We start from the raw sequence: 19,167 nt of genomic DNA, 5'->3' as shown, positions 1-19,167 counted from the left end.
TAGATAAGCTATTACCAGCAGGACAGTGGGGTGGGAGGAGATATTGTTTCATGATCTCTGTGCATATATAAGGTCTGCTGCAGTTTCCACGGTATGCATCCGATGAAGTGAGCTGTAGCTCATGAAAGCTCATGCTCAAATAAATTGGTTAGTCTCTAAGGTGCCACAAGTACTCCTTTTCTTTTTTCAGTAGAATGAAGACTCCGGAGAGAAATCTAGAGCGTGACAACCTAAACTGGTTTACTTTAATTAGTTGCTGGGTTCATACCATTTCCATTCAGTATCCACAAAAGGGACAGAAAAGTTATCATTATACACTGCAAAGCAGTCATAGTGGGGTACAGTTTACTGTAATGCTATGAACCAAAGGATGTGCCTCGAGAAGTCATATGAGCAACTATGATGCCAGTGTGGATGCAGAACATTACTTCGTGATAAGCTAACACAAGGGAAGTAACTCAAGGGAGGGTCACTTGCGTTAATTATGTAGTATGGACAAACCCGGAGAGGACTAATGACAAAGAGGACCCAGAAGAGAAGAAAGGAAAGAGCACTGCTCAGACATAGCTTTCAGGAGAGAGAAAAACCGAAAATACCTTTCACTTCTATAGTGAAGTTGGCTACTGGCGAGTTAGCAAACATGAACACACATAAGTATTCCCCCGACTCATCTGCTCGGAGTTTCAAAATCCTGTAGGTACAAGGAGAGAATGTGTGTTAGTGGTATTGGGAATTATTTTTAGCAATTGAAAGGTCGCAGGAAACCAAAATATATTGGAGATTTTTATTTTTTAATCTGAATTTCAGAACGGTATCACAAACTGGTAAAATTGTGTTGGGTAATTATGATTTTATCCTGCAGTATAAATATATGTTGTATTTGCATAGTATTCCCTCAGCAATAAAATACACAAACTTTAACACACTAGAATAACAATCAGTATTAATATTTCCACACATGAGGACTTTTCACTGTCTTCTCCATTCCCTCGGTTAGCTCTGTTCTTGTGAACCAGCTAGGATAATGCTACAGTTCTAGTTTTGGAGACTAAAAATATCAAAGATATTTTATACTTAAAGCCTAGGAACTGTCAATGTCACAAGAAAAGCTTTGACTCAATTGCATGCAGTAAGTTCTTCATCTAATAAAGAGTATTTGCTAAGTTCAGTTGATATTTAGCCTACAAACAGCTTGAGGGTCAGGTAAATAGATGTGCTTTGTCCTGCAGTATGAAACACAGAAGTCACATATCCACTCTGCCTAAAGCAAATGTTGCTAATGTTTCTCCCACCCCTCCCTTTACTGAAATGTATCCAACCCTCTTACAGAAAGGAAGTAATATGCAGATGATCAGAAAGCCTACAAAAGATATTTCCAGTAAAAGAGCTATTGAATAGCACAGAGCAATTGTCAAGATTCTTAGAAGCAGCCAGTGAATTTAACATGATACATTGCACTAGCTTCTTTTATCAGAGAATCTCAAAGTGGTGTATCAATATCAAGCCTCCATACCCCCCTTTTACGCAGCAGTAAATTAAAGGTTCTTCTACACCAGAGAAAGAATGGGTGCTTACTATAGTACCTATGGTTCCTAGAGACAATTGCCTTCATGGATTCAGATTGCAGGCAATGTGTAGCTTGGGGGCACAAACTTGAAACTTTGAACAACACTGTCTACTGATGCTGCAAGTGCACCCTGCCGATATCCTTGTACCACAACATCCAAGGACAACTCCAGCCAATCAATTCCTCCCATTAAATATCAAGAATTTACAGTAAGACTTGGAAATAATGGGGAAGAAGGGCAGGCATTCCTCCTGCACAAGATTAACAAGCAGTGCCGTTTCAGGACGACGGTGGGTGAAGTGTTCTTAACTAAATATGGACCCGTAGCCCTGCCTTCCCATCTGAGTGCAATGCTAAATCCAGGGAGGTTGTCTGGTGAAACTGTACAACAAACTCAAAGCTGCTGAATTGCATTGCATATCCCCACCTGCTTAAGCCACTGATGCAGAAGTAGCTCTTGTTCAGTGGCTCTCATGGAACAGATCTTTGAACCAAAGGGCCATGGTTTCCTAGCTAAGCTTAGTGGACAGACTATGTACACTAAGCTATCCTATACTACTCTACACTAACTACAAGGAGATCAATTAAACTAAGGAAAGAGCTAGCCTGAGGAAACATAGAGTTCTGTATGCTCTCTTTTGGAACAACAAGGGAACTGAGGCAGTTGCGCTCCCATACATAGAGTATGTTGATGACATCACCATTGCACAAGATGTCTTGTGCACACCCCCAATGGATGTGGCTTTTCAAGGTAGTTTCACAGCTCAGTGCCAGGGGAGCCACACCTCACAAGAATTTTTCCTTACTGTAAACATCATACAGAAGGATATATGAGTGGGATTTGGGGCTTCACCCTCTTATACACTTTTGGACAGGAGATGCTAGGACAGAGGTATGGTTAGCATATTCAAAATTCCAATCTCATGAGGTCAATGTGTACATGCCAATCATAGAGGGAACTCATAAAAATAATGCTTAAAGAATACTGGCATGTAACGGCATAGACTCAAGCGTATGGAAATACTAGTCACAAACGTTACAGGCTCCAGTACTAATGCACTAGCTCTATAGGTTTGCCAATTTTGGTTGGATATATTCCTGGAGGTTTCATCACATGACAATCTTTAATTAAGGATTAATCTTTAATTCCTGAAGACTCCAGGACAATCCTGGAGGGTTGGCAATGATAAGCTCTGAGCAGAGTTCGGTCTAAAATCTTACTGTGCTGACAAAAACAAGAAGTTCAGGCAGCTGCACTAGTTCAATTATCTCATCCATAATTAGCAAGTCCATAATACTCCTGTCTATACTTCAATGACAGCTCAGAGCACTGGCTTTCATCTGTCAAGGCCCAGAGGATGTCTCCATCTGTCAAGTCCAAGCTCGTGGTAATCTCAGCTCAGACCAGCTCTTCTGTTCAGGCACAATATGCACAGATTCAAGAACACATTCCACAATGTATGTAATAGGATATTGTACAATATATAGTATACTCAGCTGAGAAAGGAAGCCATTATTTGTACTTCTATCCATACAATACACACCTGCTCCAAGAAAGTTCTAAAGAGCTGTGCCTTAAATTATGGGATATGTGCAAATAGTATGTGGATATGAACTACTCAGGATAGCTATGGAGAACACTGATCCCTTTCAGAATTAGCTTTTTCTAGAACTATTTAGTTGTTCTGTTTAGCCTAGAAATCACACACCCCTCTACTGCAGATGAATCTCATGCAAACTGTCCAGCCACCCTGTAGCAGAGATGTGAACAGAACCCTGAAGTCCTGACTTTATCCCCTACTTTAAATCATAAGGCCACCACGTTTGATGCTATAGTGAAGAGACGTCTCCTCTTACAGACTTACTTGTGCTCTGTGGTGCTGGAATTCTTCTTAGTGCCAGAAATTTCTTCCCCATTCTTCACCCAATAGCTGTAAGTGAGGGGGCTGGGACTTGTGGTGAGGTTACATTGCAGAACGATGGGAGAACTATACTGGTGAATGTTCACAGCCTCGCTGGCATTGATCCTGGGCTCTGGAACAAAGTGCACATTAAAGAGAGTCATAAATCTCAGCTAACAACTACACCTCAAACCCAGGTCTAATGGTCAGCTGGGAGATAGGGAGGGAAGAAACTACTGCTTCACTAATTTGGGAAACAAAGAAAGAATCACGAACAGCTGACCACTAGTGAAGGCAACAGTTTAAGGACCAGTTCCCCTATATAAAGAAAAAAATTTTAGATTCTTCACTTTCACACTTCAGACAACCTCTACACACCTCGAAGTAAGATTTTTACAAATCTTTTGCATATGGTGGAACGCAAAGAGGTAAGCTGCATATTTGGTGACTATGCAAGCAAAATCAGCTTCTTTTCCTCACCTCCTGAAGGAAGGAAGTCATTGTTTCTGGGCAATATAATGCAGTTTTATTCATTCAGAATAAAGCAAAACCCTTTCTATATGCAGAAACTTCAAGCAAAAACAGCCTGCTTTGGTGAATAATATGCATCTCTTTGGGTACCCAGTTCCCGGGAAGAAACCACGTCAAGAGTCTTAGGAACAAGGCCATGTCTACAAGGGGGATATGCTTTCATTATTGCCATCAGTGTAGCTGCAATAGTACAAATCCCTACTGGAAATGGGCAGAATTTCTTTTTCTGCTGGTCTTATTCCCGCTTGAAGTTAAGGGTAGGCTCCACCAGTGCAAACTGGTTTATAAACAGTTTTTATCCTGTCCACATAAGGGTGCAGCTTCACCAACTGGTAGCCTGTGAAGGCTGAAACTGGAGCAAATCCCCAGTGTAGACAAGTATGCCAAAGCCCTAGTCCTCATTTTAGTCATCCAGTAAGTCTTCCCGCAAAGTGGGTAGACAAGACTTGACATTCCTGATATTTTTAAAGTTAAAAATCTAGCAGATTTTTTAAAAAGCTTTTAAGCTTTCTTTATACATTGTAAAGACAAAATATGCTCTCTCTTTTGCAGGCCATCTTTAACTCTGGCCCTATAATTGCATTCTACATTTAGGCCAGAAGACCCTGATCAGTTGTGTCCATGACACTCAGCATTGTGCTGTTGCACACATTATATGAATTACAACTGTATGCAAGTTAGTTGCACAGTATAATCCACATCTATCTTTTCAGCATATACCAAGTACTGGAGAGGAAAGGGGAATCTCTGGCTCCTGTTGGGAGCGGGTATACAGAATCTCTGTCCAGAGAGAAAAAGGAAAAGTTGTTTTCTGTTGACCTCATTAGTTGACACAAGTTGGCAGAGAACGGACTGTATGGCTGGGTAGAAGGGCAGCCAACAAGGGGGGTGAGTTGGTACTTTGTAGCCCATACTGGAAACAGCATTTGTAGTTGAGGGAAGAATCTCCAACTTGTACAGTAGTTGGAGGATGAAAAGGTTTGTTTTTTTTAAATAAAGGAGGAAGAATAGATTTCCTACCTTTACTCAAACGAGTTTGACTGGGAGTGTCCTTAGTTTTATTTACTAGGAATCATTTTCTTGTTCACTTGAATAGACTTTGCTTTCAACACTGAGTCCCAGTGGTACTCCCCTGACAAGTTTTTAGTTATTTTCTGAAGCTTTGAATATCTCACATTTCAATCCTGAGTGGCAGTGTGAGAACTTATAAATTGTACGAGTCCAACTATATATCTGAAGCCTTGCAGAAATTAGCATTGGGAACTTGGACATTATGAATTTTCTCCTTAAATTTGAAAGCAGCATTATGCACAATTAAGGGCTAATATCCACAACCACCAAATTTTGAAAGCTGGCTATTGGAGCTATGAGTGGACAAAATGCCTTTCCAAAACTGCAAAGCAAGGATTTTTTTCTACTGAGACTAAGAAAAGATCTTATCTACCTTCAAACTAAAAAATTATTAAGCATGAAAAATCACAGGTTTAAAAGATGAGAGAACTTTTGGCGGTTAGGCTTGGAAAAATGCCAATATCTCAGAATACAAGAACTTCCTTTGCATTCCAAACAGTAGGAGAGAAAACTGCAGATGGGTTGCCAGGTGTGGGTGTGGTTTATACAAACACATTCATATAATTCCTGATTAACATTCCATAGCCATGTCTGAAAGTTAATGAAGAATATTTATTCCAGTTGGTTCCATATATCTTGCTGACAGCTATTTTAAACACATTTGGAGTACAGATTAAGTCACACCATACAGTCTTCTGAAGTCTCACCTGTAAAGCACTTGGAAAGCAAATTATTAACGCAAATTATTAAATTGAATCGGGAAAAAAAATGAGGCACCATAAAGGTTATATTGTTATTCATAACGTAACATTAATCTCTACAATAATATAGTACTTGCCCTTCTTGCTGCTGCCCAGCGAGGCAAAGTGAGAATCTGACTACTGATGACTAATAAACTCTTTACGTCACCACTTGATATGTGCATATCTTTTTCTGCCTAATTCTATGAGGTTGGCTATGCAAACTCCCTCTTGCAGTTACTTAGAAGTCCCAATATTAACCACCCCATCCCAGATACAATATTGCAGCTATCAAAATGCTGGAGTTCCTTCTATCCTTTCTTGTAGAAACTTTATTACTGTCCATCAGCTGCAACTCTGCCCCACTATGTCCTGCAATAGGAATTTTACCTGTGCAAGGACCACAAGATCAGGTCCTAGATGGAGGAAAATCATTTGTTTACCACTCCACCACTACTCTCCTCTCCCTTCATACCCCAATATTATCCCCAATGAGCAAGCACACAAGATTTTTTCACCTAAACAAAAAAATACTATCAACTGTGAAAATACCCCTTTGAAGCAACATTAACTCAATTTCTGGGAATTTTGTAGACAGACATCAGCTTTACTAGAACTGACTGATATTTGCTTCTGTTTTACAGATTTTCATTCAATATGAAAAGAAATATCTTCAGTTTTATTTATGTCAGTGTACTATAAATAGCATTTTCCTGTCAAAAGACGAAACTGGTAAAACAAGTGCACTGGCCACTGTAATAGTGAACTGGATAGCTTTAAACAGAGTCATTAGTAGAGGCAGTCTGATGCTGTCTGCAGTACACTGGATTGAAGCCATGGACACACTATGGTGGTGGTTACAGTGCACCATGAGGTGACTCTGGAATGGAAAGCATACATGCTGCCATCAGAGAATGTTCCAAGCACCATACCTTCAAAAAGCAAGTAATGGAAAACAGTTTTAATCTAGTCTACAGAACTAAAAAATTTGTGTAAGAGAGACTTAATCCAGAAATCCTTTGGGAATTGCTTTATTTTCTAAATGTTTTTCATATGTAGCCAATAATGGACCATTTTAGGTCTGCTTTTCAGACTGTAAGTTGATGACCTGGCACTCAGAACAAACAAGCTATTTGGGACTTTAATGGCTATCTCTGCCAGTTTAGAACTATTCTTACCCGCCTGTCAGTTACATAGTAATGTTTGTGATATTTATAGGTGGTCACTTAACAGTTTGTGGCGCTGAATGAAATAATGGGAACCAAGTGAACAAGCAGCCGTTTTACAGGACATGTTGGGAGCTTTCATATCCATCCTGGAAATATATGGAAATTACTAAACAGATGTTTGAAGCAAGAAGAGTTAAAGTCTGAGAATGTAACTTAGAGTTTCCTGATGGCTGATCACTTTAAGTATTAAAATGTAAGCAGAAGACACTAATGTTTCATCAATCTGTAAGAAAGCAGACAAGCAAGCAGACATTGCTGTTTAGTTCTGAGGAGATAATGCATTGTGGAAGGGGTACAGGGTTAGGTGTACACAAAAAAAAGCCATCCCACTCCAAAAAGGAACATCCTGAAGATCCTCATGAGGACAATCCTCCCCATACCTCACATTTGAGGTGTCAATTTTATATGAGCAGTGGTTTTAAAATAAGTGCATCCTACTGGAATCCACCATCTTGTGGAAGGGCAGCATGGGAGCCTTAGTGTCTAGTTGGAAACCAACTTCCAGTTCTCCTAACTGTTTAACTTTTCAAATCAGTATTCAGTGCTAATTTTCACTGCATTCTGTTTTGATATTAACAATGACATTTTGTTTTAGCCACCACAATTAAAGCAGGCTCTACCAGTTTACTGTGTCTATTTTTGAATGCCCAAGATGGTGTCAAATGAGATCAGAGGAAGAGTGACCACCATTAGCCGAAGATTCCAACACCATTTTAATCAGAAGCCTTCGTTTCAAATACAATTTAGTTAACAAGCTGTAAGATGCATCTCTCCTAATGGAAAATTACAGGATAGTTTCTACTCAATGCACTACTGTATTCTGTCTCTGCAATCTTAAACACTCTGGGATACTTCAAACTTATACTCCTGCCTTCCAGGTACAGGTTGAGATTCTTTAGCTCGGTCTCCCTTCAGCTCCAATTCCAGTGTGTAGTTACCTAGAGGTTAAACCTTCAGCGCTCTGCTTCCCACAAACTACAACAGTTTAAGCCTCCCTTGTGGACACAGTACAGTTGTTTAAGTGTGTTTGAGAAAAACACTGAACTCACCAATATGAAAACAACAAAAACAAAAGTGTGTCCTGAACACAAGGCACTTGGCAATATAGTCATAATACACAATACAAAATTAGGAAACACTGGATAATTGAACTGCAGGTATGCAAGAGACAAGACAGGGCTTTACCTGGGGAAGGAGATGGAAGCTTAGAACCTCCATCCCAAAAAATACATTCAGTTACAAATGACCTATTTGAGGGAGATAGGAAACACAATCTGAGGCATTTTCATAAGGACTCTATCAGAAAAATGCTTCAAGAACTTAATAATTAGCTTTTCATTCAAAAAGGTTCTTCCTCCTCCCAAAAAACTACTAAAAGGAGACTGGCTAGGCGAGGAATAGAGAAGGGAAATACAACAGACCTTCATGGGCAGCAGAAGCAGATGATCATATGAAATAGGAGAGACAAGGTGTGTAATATCTTATATTGGACCAACTTCTATTGGTGACCTGAAGAAGTGCCCGGTGTCACTCGAAAGCTGGTCTCTCTCTCACCAACAGAAGTTGGTCCAATAAAAGATATTACTTCACCCACCTTGTCTCTCCAATATCCTGGGACTGACTACACTACACTACCGGCTACAACTACACTGTATCTGAGACAGGAACCAGACTTCCAGAAGTTAAACTTGCTGCAGGGCAGTTCAGCTTTATCTTGACATAACACCTTTCCCTGAAATCCGAAGGCTCTTGCTGCTGTGATTGATGTTAATAACTTAGAGGTCACAGTGGACTCAGACCTGAAAGGGCTAGGGAGGGGACAAGCCTTAGGACTGGAAGCTGAACAGGTTTATCAAGTCGAACCACCCAATGTTTTTTAGGTTTTAAACTAAATCCATGTCATTGGGTTAATTCTGTTTATTTTTCCACATACATTCACGTTCTTTCAATTTTCCAGAGGCAGGTTCTCTGATCCATCAGTACTGACTGCAACAAGTCACCTGTTTTCATCCATAATCATTTTCATATTGCAGCAGTCTGCTGTAATACTGCCAAGATAGTTCAGATTGGTACCCCACCTGAGCACTAGCTACCAGATTTACGTCTGCACGGGGTTCCTTCAGATACCACTACATCGATTCAACAGATGTCACTACACAATTTGAGAGCTTGAGTTATGCAATATGAAGCTCAATATATGCAGTGAGAAATTACATTTCTATGCTATCCTGGTTTATGTATACAAACACTCAGAATAGTGTTAAAGATAACATCCGTCCTCTACTATTCACAGCCCTAAAACATTGAGACATTTACACTAAATCAAAAAAACCGCTCCTTTACATTCTGCTCTTCACACCTGTACACAGTTAAGTCACTCTCTGCAGGTATTTCATTGTGAATGTGTGTAGATCTAAGCTGTATATCAATCACTACATCTCAGAGAAAGCAAACAGCATTCTTTCTATTCAATGTACATAAAAATAGGACTGAGGGTTAAAATGGTTCTGAAATTTCCAGAACCAAAATTCATGTGGAACCTAATAAAGACAGCAGAAAATGTGTACAAAATCTAGGACAATAAATGGAACAAACAGCAACTGAGAATCAACTCATGCTATCCATTATAAGTTTTTTAAAAGGGATGTTACATTCCTAGTGGGGAGTGATTTGGCTAAAGCTAGTGCACATTAAATTGATAACATCCCTTCACTCTGAGTGGCATTTACTTTCACACCACCATGTAAGAACAGCTGTATCAGTAATGTACTGTTGCATCAGAGAATCCGTTAGGACACATACTGTTTAAAAAAGAAAAGAAGCTCTATGACTTTATGGAAAAATCCAGGCTTTAAAGGTCACATATAACAACAAAATCAAAATGGGAAGGATTTGTACAGAAGCTTATGAACTCAAAACCATGTAAATAAGGAAGGTATTCAGAGATTCCAAGAAAAAAGAAGAAATAAAAGTGGTTAGATCAGGAAAGAATAAAAACCATAACAGAAAGGCACTCATGAAGAAGCCAGCGACAGGGTGCAGGAAACCTACTATAAAAGTAAAGGGTTGTGGAAGAAAAAAAAATAATCAAAGACTGAGCTTGTTTTCACACAGGAGCTGTAGGACAGTTGCGTAGATTTCCCCAAGTCCTTTGATCCTACGGAAGAGAGACAACAACAACAACAAAAAAAGGTGGCAGGGACACTCTCAAGCATTACAACTGGAGGAATAATCTTGGGTTCAAAAAACAAAACAAAGGGTGGTAATATCAAGGGTCATGGGAGAGGGAGAAGGGTCACTGGACTGCCTCTAGTTACTACACTACTACTACTGTACGGTGCTGAACTCACTCTGAAGGACGCTTATCGTAGCCTGGGCTCGAATCCACGTTATGGAGGGATTTTGTCTCAAGTCATTCCTCCTGGGATCGTTGCTGGCCCTGCACTCGTAAGTCCCAGAGTCTTCCAATGTAAGGCGGGTTATTCTCAGCACACTCACGCCGTTCACCCCGTAGGCAGTGTTAATGGTGACACGGCGCTTCCGAGCGCCATCCCAGAGCTGTTTGAAAGACTCAGCCCGGTTGACTTCAGCATACCACCACTGGATCTCTGGAGTGGGTTTCCCAACCACATCACAGTACAGCTCAAAAGCATCCCCTGTGAATTTAGTTTCTGACATGGGCGACTTGACAAACCCAGCTAGAGGGAGGGGCAGCAGAAATGCAGTGATAGATCAGCAGAAAATAACAGATGTTATAAAGAACAAAGCAAGCGAGTTGCAGAAAACAGACAAAGGATTAGATAAAACACCATAATTTACAGAAACCAGGTGTTAACAAGATTTTTATAGAAAGAAAGCACAATACACAGAGCGCTTGCTAATTTTGTTGGTTTGAAGGCGTGTTATAGTTTTCATAGCACAGCACATACCCTCTCAAGGAAGATTTCAAAGTAGCAGCCGTGTAAATCTGTATCCGCAAAATGAACACGAGTACTTGTGGCACCTTAGAGACTAACAAATTTATTAGAGCACAAGCTTTCATGAGCTACAGCTCACTTCATCGGATGCACAGAATGGAACATATATATGTATGTTTGTCCTCACCCACAACTATTTCACATTTGGGGACAATATATACCTTCAATTCAGTGGCACTGCTATGGGTACCCGCATGGCCCCACAGTATGCCAACATCTTTATGGCTGACTTAGAACAATGCTTCCTCAGCTCTCGTCCCCTAACACCCCTACTCTACTTGCGCTACATTGATGACATCAACATCATCTGGACCCATGGAAAAGAAGCCCTTGAGGAATTCCATCATGATTTCAACAATTTCCATCCCACCATCAACCTCAGCCTAGACCAGTCCACACAAGCGGTCCATTTCCTGGACACTACGGTGCTAATAAGCAATGGTCACAACCACCACCCTATACCGGAATCCTACTGACCACTATACTTACCTACATGCCTCCAGCTTCCATACAGGACACACCACACAATCCATTGTCTACAGCCAAGCTCTAAGATTCAACCGCATTTGCTCCAATCCCTCAGACAGAGACAAACACCTACAAGATCTCTATCAAGCATTCCACAATACCCACCTGCTGAAGTGAAGAAACAGATTGACAGAGCCGGAAGAGTACCCAGAAGTCACCTACTACAGGACAGGCCCAACGAAGAAAATAACAGAATGCCACTAGCCATCACCTTCAGCCCCCAACTAAAACCTCTCCAGCGCATGATCAAAGATTTACAACCTATCCTGAAAAATGATCCCTCACTCTCACAGATCTTGGGAGACAGACCAGTCCTCGCTTACAGACAGCCCCCCAACCTGAAGCAAATACTCACCAGCAACCACAAACCACACAGCAAAAACACTAACCCAGGAACCTATCCTTGCAACAAAGCCCGATGCCAACTCTGTCCACATATTTATTCAAGTGACACCATCATCATAGTAACTAATCACATCAGCCATGCCATCAGGGGCTCGTTCACCTGCACATCTACCAATGTGATATATGCCATCATGTGCCAGCAATGCCCCTCTGCCATGTACATTGGCCAAACCGGACAGTCTCTACACAAAAGAATAAATGGACACAAATCTGACATCAGGAATCATAACATTCAAAAACCGGTAGGAGAACACTTCAACCTCTCTGGCCACTCAGTAAAAGATTTAAGGTGGCAATTTTGCAAAAGAAAAGCTTCAAAAACAGGCTCCAACGAGAAACTGCTGAGCTTGAATTAATATGCAAACTAGATACCATTAACTTGGATTTGAATAGACACTGGGAGTGGCTGGGTTATTACACATATTTAATCTATTTCCTTAAGTTAAGTATCCTCACACCTTCTTGTCAACTGTCTAAATGGGCCATCTTGATTATCACTACAAAAGATTTTTTCTCCTGCTGATAATAGCTCATCTTAACTAATTAGCTTCTCACAGTTTGTATGGTAACTTCCAACTTATCTGTATATATATAACTATATATAACTATATATATAACTATATATATAACTATATAACTATATGTTCCATTCTATGCATCCGATGAAGTGAGCTGTAGCTCACGAAAGCTTATGCTCTAATAAATTTGTTAGTCTCTAAGCTGCCACAAGTCCTCCTGTTCTTTTTTCTCAAGGAAGAGGAGTTCTTGGGAGACAGACTACCGAGATAAGTATTTTATGATGAAAAAAGAAAAGGAGTACTTGTGGCACCTTAGAGACTAACCAATTTATTAGAGCATAAGCTTTCGTGAGCTACAGCTCACTTCATCAGATGCATATCGTGGAAACTGCAACAGACTTTATATATACACAGAGAATATGAAACAATACCTCCTCCCACCCCACTGTCCTGCTGGTAATAGCTTATCTAAAGTGATCATCAGGTGGGCCATTTCCAGCACAAATCCAGGTTTTCTCACCCTCCACCCCCCCACACAAATTCACTCTCCTGCTGGTGATAGCCCATCCAAAGTGACAACTCTTTACACCAGCAGGAGAGTGAGTTTGAGGGGGGGGGGGGGGGCGGAGGGTGAGAAAACCTGGATTTGTGCTGGAAATGGCCCACCTGATGATCACTTTAGATAAGCTATTACCAGCAGGACAGTGGGGTGGGAGGAGGTATTGTTTCATATTCTCTGTGTATATATAAAGTCTGCTGCAGTTTCCACGATATGCATCTGATGAAGTGAGCTCTAGCTCACGAAAGCTTATACTCTAATAAATTGGTTAGTCTCTAAGGTGCCACAAGTACTCCTTTTCTTTTTGCGAATACAGACTAACACGGCTGTTACTCTGAAACCTATTTTATGATGGGTTCTCTAGAGTGTCAAACTGGATTATAGGAGACTGCATCAGGGGAACCATTTACAGCAAACACACATCACCTTTTGGAACTGGAAAGCAATGAAATGGCACCAGGGAGCTATGGAAAAGCAGACTGTGAATTATGGTTGTCCTTTTTCTAGCTGCTTGAACTGTTTGGTTTATAAAAGTCAAATGTCCAGCAGAAGTCCTTCCCCTGTCCTTTCTCAGCCCTCTCATTAAAACAGAAAACTGATCAAACACCTACAGAAAAAAAAAAATAGCAAGCTTCTGTCCTATATACCTCTCCATCATGAACTCTACTTTGACCTTTTCTTCCATCTATTCTGAACTTCCGAGACAGGGAATTCCCTGAGATATAAGTGACCTACTTTCTGGCAGTAGCTAGATCATTGCAGCTGAAAGCAGTAGATTCTCACAATCTCTGTTAAAGTATGATAGGGATTTTCATCTTACACATATAAAATGACAAAAAAATTCACTAATTGAGAAACTGACAGCATTGAGTAACTAGATACATTATAAAGGAAGTCCTTCTGTACCTTTTGTAAAAGATGCACGGTTGTAATTCAGTACTAAAACCATTGGAGCCCCTTCTGTGATATACATTTCCCTGCTATTTACCAGCATTACTACATCAGTACACTTGCCTTTGTTTTAAGTTGTCCTCCAAAGCATATTTTGGAAGTGACCCACTGAAAATAGTGCAGATTTAAAGCCAGTCTATTTTGTATACTGAAAATTTTTGAAAAAACAGCTGGCCAGCTAGATAATGCAGCAAAACCTGTCATTTCTATGTTGAATTCTCTCTGGGCACCAGGGATCAGCAACAGCAGCAAGCAAGAAGGGCAGACAGTGTTCCGAACATCTACACCACTGATCAAATAGACTGCTCCACCCCACGCATCCCCACACTCTTCCCCCACTCCCAAACACAATCCATTTCAGAAAGTGGTGTGGGGAAACAAGCCTTTGGGCTCTGTTATAAGGGAGAGGAGGAATGAGATGCTTATTCCATTAAACTTTTCATGCATACTGGTTAGATGAAATTTTTCAGTCCCTTGTCAGACAGTTTGAACCGCATCCTTTTATTCTTGTTCCAAGGTACTCTCTTCTCTGCTACTCAATAGGTAACTGATGAGCTGGGGTAAAATAAAATTTAAGTGAACAATAAATGCACACTGGAAAGCTAATATTACAGCAAGCATTTCTGTAGATTTAGGAGGAATTTTGTATTCATGTTACTCAGGCCACAGGCAGTTGAAGTATGAACAGGAAAAGCTTCTCTTGCTGTTCTAATACTGGTTCCTCCAGAGCAATTGAGATAATCCATTACAACAATGTATAAACAAGGCCTAAAATTCTATATGCACATGTAAACTAGGCATAAAGTGTGTCCATCCAAGGACCATTTTGGTAATTTGCAAGGAGCCCTAAGGCTACACCTAACTTTTATATTAAGTAGATATCAGCTGCCTTCATCTTTAGTACAAGAGTGCTGACTGTGAGACTATAGGTCCCAATACAATGTTCCATCTTGATCTGTGTAACCAGATTTGTAATCTCTACAGACTGCTGCTCCATACTGCAAACTGCTTTTTAGAACTCCCTGAGGTGTATTTGGGCTCCCCTATCTGAAGCAGCATAGCACAGAAGTTGCTGTAGCGCACACTTCAGTGAAATACAGATTAAATCTCTCATTGGCATTCTACACAGTCATGCAAGTGAAAATATTCTGCCATCAATATAAGGCAGTTTAGCATTAGACCACCAATGAGGAAATAATGAATTACTTTCTACCACACAAGATATTTGGAGTTTGCAGAGAGCTCCCCACACAAAAGGATGGAACCCTGGAAGGATTTAGAAGTGAGAGAAGTCACAGGAAGCCTCCTTATACAAAGCGTACTCTGAAAATGCCTTATTAGTAAGGGACTAGCTGCATGATTAGAAATGCCATACAAGTCTATCAGCTTTTATATGCAACTCCGCGCTTTGCATTTTCACTAATTCATTACTAGGTACACAACACCAAACAGCATCAGCAAGTTTCAGGCAGTACTTTCAGTGAGCCATTTCTGATAAGGAAAGAGTTCCAAGAGGAAGCTACAAGTAGAGGTGAAATCCATCTGCACCTCATCGATTACTCAAAAAATGGAATGCACACCAAACAGAATACTTTCCATAATGGAAGAAAAGACTAGAAACTTATCTGGAGAACTCATGCTGTTTGGCAATTCTGTCAACATTTGCCATCAAAGTGTACAAAACCAAGTAAATAGAGAAAGACAATGTACAGATTTCACTGCTTATATAAGAGGCTTCTGAAGCCAGAAAGTTTCCTTACTCGGTTTTCCCTATGGTATGTATACACTGGGGGGTTTTGCAGCATTGCACATAAAGACAGATATTCAGGAGGTAGGTGCTAGAGCAAGAAAGAACAACAACATATTCTTAAGAAGAGACCCCCACAAAAGACAATCTCTCTCTCTCTCTCAGCAGATAAGGGAGAAAAATAGGTCCAAGTTTACTGATCTGGACATCTGTTTACATCTGAAAATTGCCCTCATTCAGATTTTCTAGCTGCCTGCAGCTTTTAAAGTTGAATGCACCCTTCTCACATTTTGAGAACCCCCAAAACAATTCAGAAAGAACAACAGTCTTGTTTGGACTTCACAAGTGTCATTAAGGCACAGTTGGCAGCACTAAGTCTCGTAAAATTTGGGCTGACATTTGATGCTGATGCTGTAGAGCAAAAAAGATAAGGGAGTGGGAGAGGCATATATTTAACTAAGGTCTCCAGTTCACCTGGTAGCTCTTCAAGTACAAGGTAAAGAACTAAGGCCCTGTTGCAAGTTATAGAATAGCCCTGGTGCACTAGACAAAAAGGGCTCAGCCTCAGACACCACTTACTGAGAACTAGCAAATGGAAATGCTTATGAAAAATATTCTCCCTCTCAATAAGGCAGGTTCTTATGGGCATGGCTGTAAAGCTACCAATAGCTTACAATCACTGGTAAGCCACCGACTGCTTTGTAAACTGCTAGGGAGTGAAATGCACTATGGAAAAAAAAAAACATTGTTCTACTGTATGTGGTAGCATTGAGCAAGTGGAGAGTTACTGTGAAGTCTGCCACAAGATTTACCACAAAGTCTCAATATAATTTCATGATACACCAGAGGACCAGGGATGTTACACTACAGGACAGTCCAGGAAGCTCTGCCATTTCAGAGTAACATTTACTTGCTGTCACCAACATAAACTGATGTATTAATTTTTGTAATTTATTTTCTTCTAAGGCATTGTTCTTCAGATAAAGTCATAGGTTTGAGTAAATGAAAGAGATTATATTAGAAGCTCAATAGCTAAAATAGCTTCTTTTTTTTTTTTTTAAGTATATAAGCATAGAACTAGTCAAAGTGGATAAAGTTTTCCATGTGCATCTGCACCAAGGCATATGAAGACTGACCTGCAATAGCTCCTGCTGTACCTGTCTAAGAACGGCAGATTACAGATTGTGCAGTAGTTGTACAATGTGGAGATTCACTAAGACCTAGAATGAGAAATTACTTTAATTCAAATGCTAAAGGAACACTTTTTTCTGTAAGGACAGCTAGGAAAACTCAAAGGTTGAAAGAATATTTGAGAGTCAGTACTTAGTTTATACAACGAAAGGAGACATATAATGTAACATAAGTAAACAGCACCAGAATGTTAGGAAAACATGATAACGGACCCAGAGTGAATAGGAGACAGGAAATTTTAGTAATCCTGGTTTAAAAAAAAAAAAAAAAAAGTCAGATTTTCCCTTTAGTGCAGTACTTTCATTGACTAGGTCCTATCTGCAAAGACATGCAATTTCTCAGCTGGACCAAGAGCTGCATTTTTGTCCAGCATACTTTTGATATGCATATTCTATGCAGCTAATTTTGGAATAACTGATCTGCCAAGGATCAAGAGTGATGCCAAGCTAAACTCTGTGCCCCTCTGGCATACATGAGTTACACAGAACTCAGTTGAAGAGCACTGCCAGTTCAACAATCTCTGAAACTGCACACAAACTGGTAATGAGATGGTAACATGTTATCTGTGGACATAGCAGGTGAGCGGAATAGGCTTTCCTGCCCCTTTCTGCTGGCTGTTGTGTCATCTGTCCTGTCACCTTACCATAGGTCGTGTTACATAAGGGTTAGGCAATCACATGCACAAAGGCTAATTGCAATAAAATGTTTATGCAATGTTACAAATCTTAGAAAGCATGATTTAAATACGTATGGCAACTCCATGACATCTTGGTTGGAGTCCAATTTAAAACCACAAAAGGGGATTCCTTAATTGTTGAACAACCTCATTAAAAATTTAAAAGATGCCTACTTCCTTTCCGCTTGTTCCTTCTAGCAGAAAGAACGATCTCGGTGGGGGGAAGAGAGCAATCAAGGAAAATATATTCGCTACCATCTATCTCTTTACCAGTCCAAAAATAGCTCAGAATTCAGTAGATAACTATCTTTTGGCAGAAGAGACTATTTTGATTCTGAATCATCTATTGCCTTTTATTACCAAGACTTCATAACTGATGTCTTAGGCTGTAAACATATTGATGCCTGCAGGGTCAAAGCATCAGGGACATTAATCTTTGTAAGCAATTATCTGGTCTACAAGAGGTGGTTTAAAATAAAACCTAGTCTTCCTTGTATTTGCATGGGCAACCTTAATTCTGGCATTTTTCTTTCTGAGTGCTTGACTTTGTACCCTTAAAAGAGTTGGAAGAATATGAAGTGTAATTTGATTTAGGGTCCACACTACACTACAAAAAGCTATTACCACAAGGTAGTGCCCAATACTGAACTTACAGCACAGACAAGACTCTAACCATCTTAATCATGCTCCCAAGTTGTGCTACAGTGCTGCTAAGTCCAAGGCTGGACCAAAATTCAGTTCATTTTACACTGCAAAGCCAAACAGTGTTTCACCAACATCAGAGAGAAACCACCATTCTGTAACCAGGACCCAAAATGTATTACCTTTTTATAGCTTAGACAGGATCTTACCAGGGTCGATAAAAATCAATGATTTTTTTAAAAAAGGATTTTTTAATTTAAATTGGATTTTTTATTTTTTTTTACAAAAATGCTTTTTGAGGAAAAAACCTGTCTAAAGATAGTTTTAATTAAGATACACTATAGCTCAAAGATATCTCATCATGGAATGGGGATTATAAATTCTATAGTATGAGACAATATATTCATGTAATGTTTAAGAAATGTTTTGTAAGCGAGTTCCAAGAGTTCATGGATTAGGGACCCAATCATATGGGGTTCCAGGGGCTTCTGTATAGATTATTTAGGTTAATCTTTTTATCTACCGACTGGGACTCAGTGATCAGTCAGGAAGATACCATCAGAGATGCTTAGTTTTGCAGTTCTCAAACTGTGGATTTGTGTCTCCAAAGATAACATGTTTGTTAACAACAAAAATGTTTTAAAATAAATAGATAGAGGTGAGAAATAACAGACCTCAACCCTATTGTCCCTCTGCAAATTTGTGTACACAGAGTCAATCCCTTACCTCTCTCTAGAAGTGCAAAGTCTCAAAAAATTCTGTGAACAGAAGATTGTTGGGGGCAGAATAGAGCTGGACAAGGAGAAGTAGTCTGGAGATAAATGTGAGAAGGGAGGGACAGGCAGTACAAACAAAAGTGAAACTGTTTGAGCAGCATATTTTAGAAGTCTTGAGGTCTTTCTGAGTGCAGCCTTCATTGATTTGAGATCTACCA

General features: G+C 40.0%; 1 protein-coding gene across 1 annotated transcript in view; it reads right to left on the bottom strand.

Moving 5' to 3' along the window:
• The window catches only part of NPTN (neuroplastin), a 102,953-nt gene that overhangs the window by 33,879 nt on the left and 49,907 nt on the right, over positions 1–19,167 (bottom strand). Inside the window, exons 2-3 of the mRNA XM_073363092.2 lie at positions 3,433–3,601; positions 597–691 (exon numbers count right to left, since the gene is read on the bottom strand). Of these exons, the coding sequence (XP_073219193.1) occupies positions 597–691; positions 3,433–3,601 (264 nt within the window). The remainder of the gene's footprint in view (positions 1–596; positions 692–3,432; positions 3,602–19,167) is intronic.

The sequence above is a fragment of the Lepidochelys kempii genome, chromosome 10, assembly GCF_965140285.1.
Source record: "Lepidochelys kempii isolate rLepKem1 chromosome 10, rLepKem1.hap1, whole genome shotgun sequence".
In the NCBI taxonomy this organism is placed as follows: Eukaryota; Metazoa; Chordata; order Testudines; family Cheloniidae; genus Lepidochelys; species Lepidochelys kempii.
Note: the sequence above shows the minus strand (reverse complement) of the source record. Positions and strands in the feature narration are given on the sequence as shown.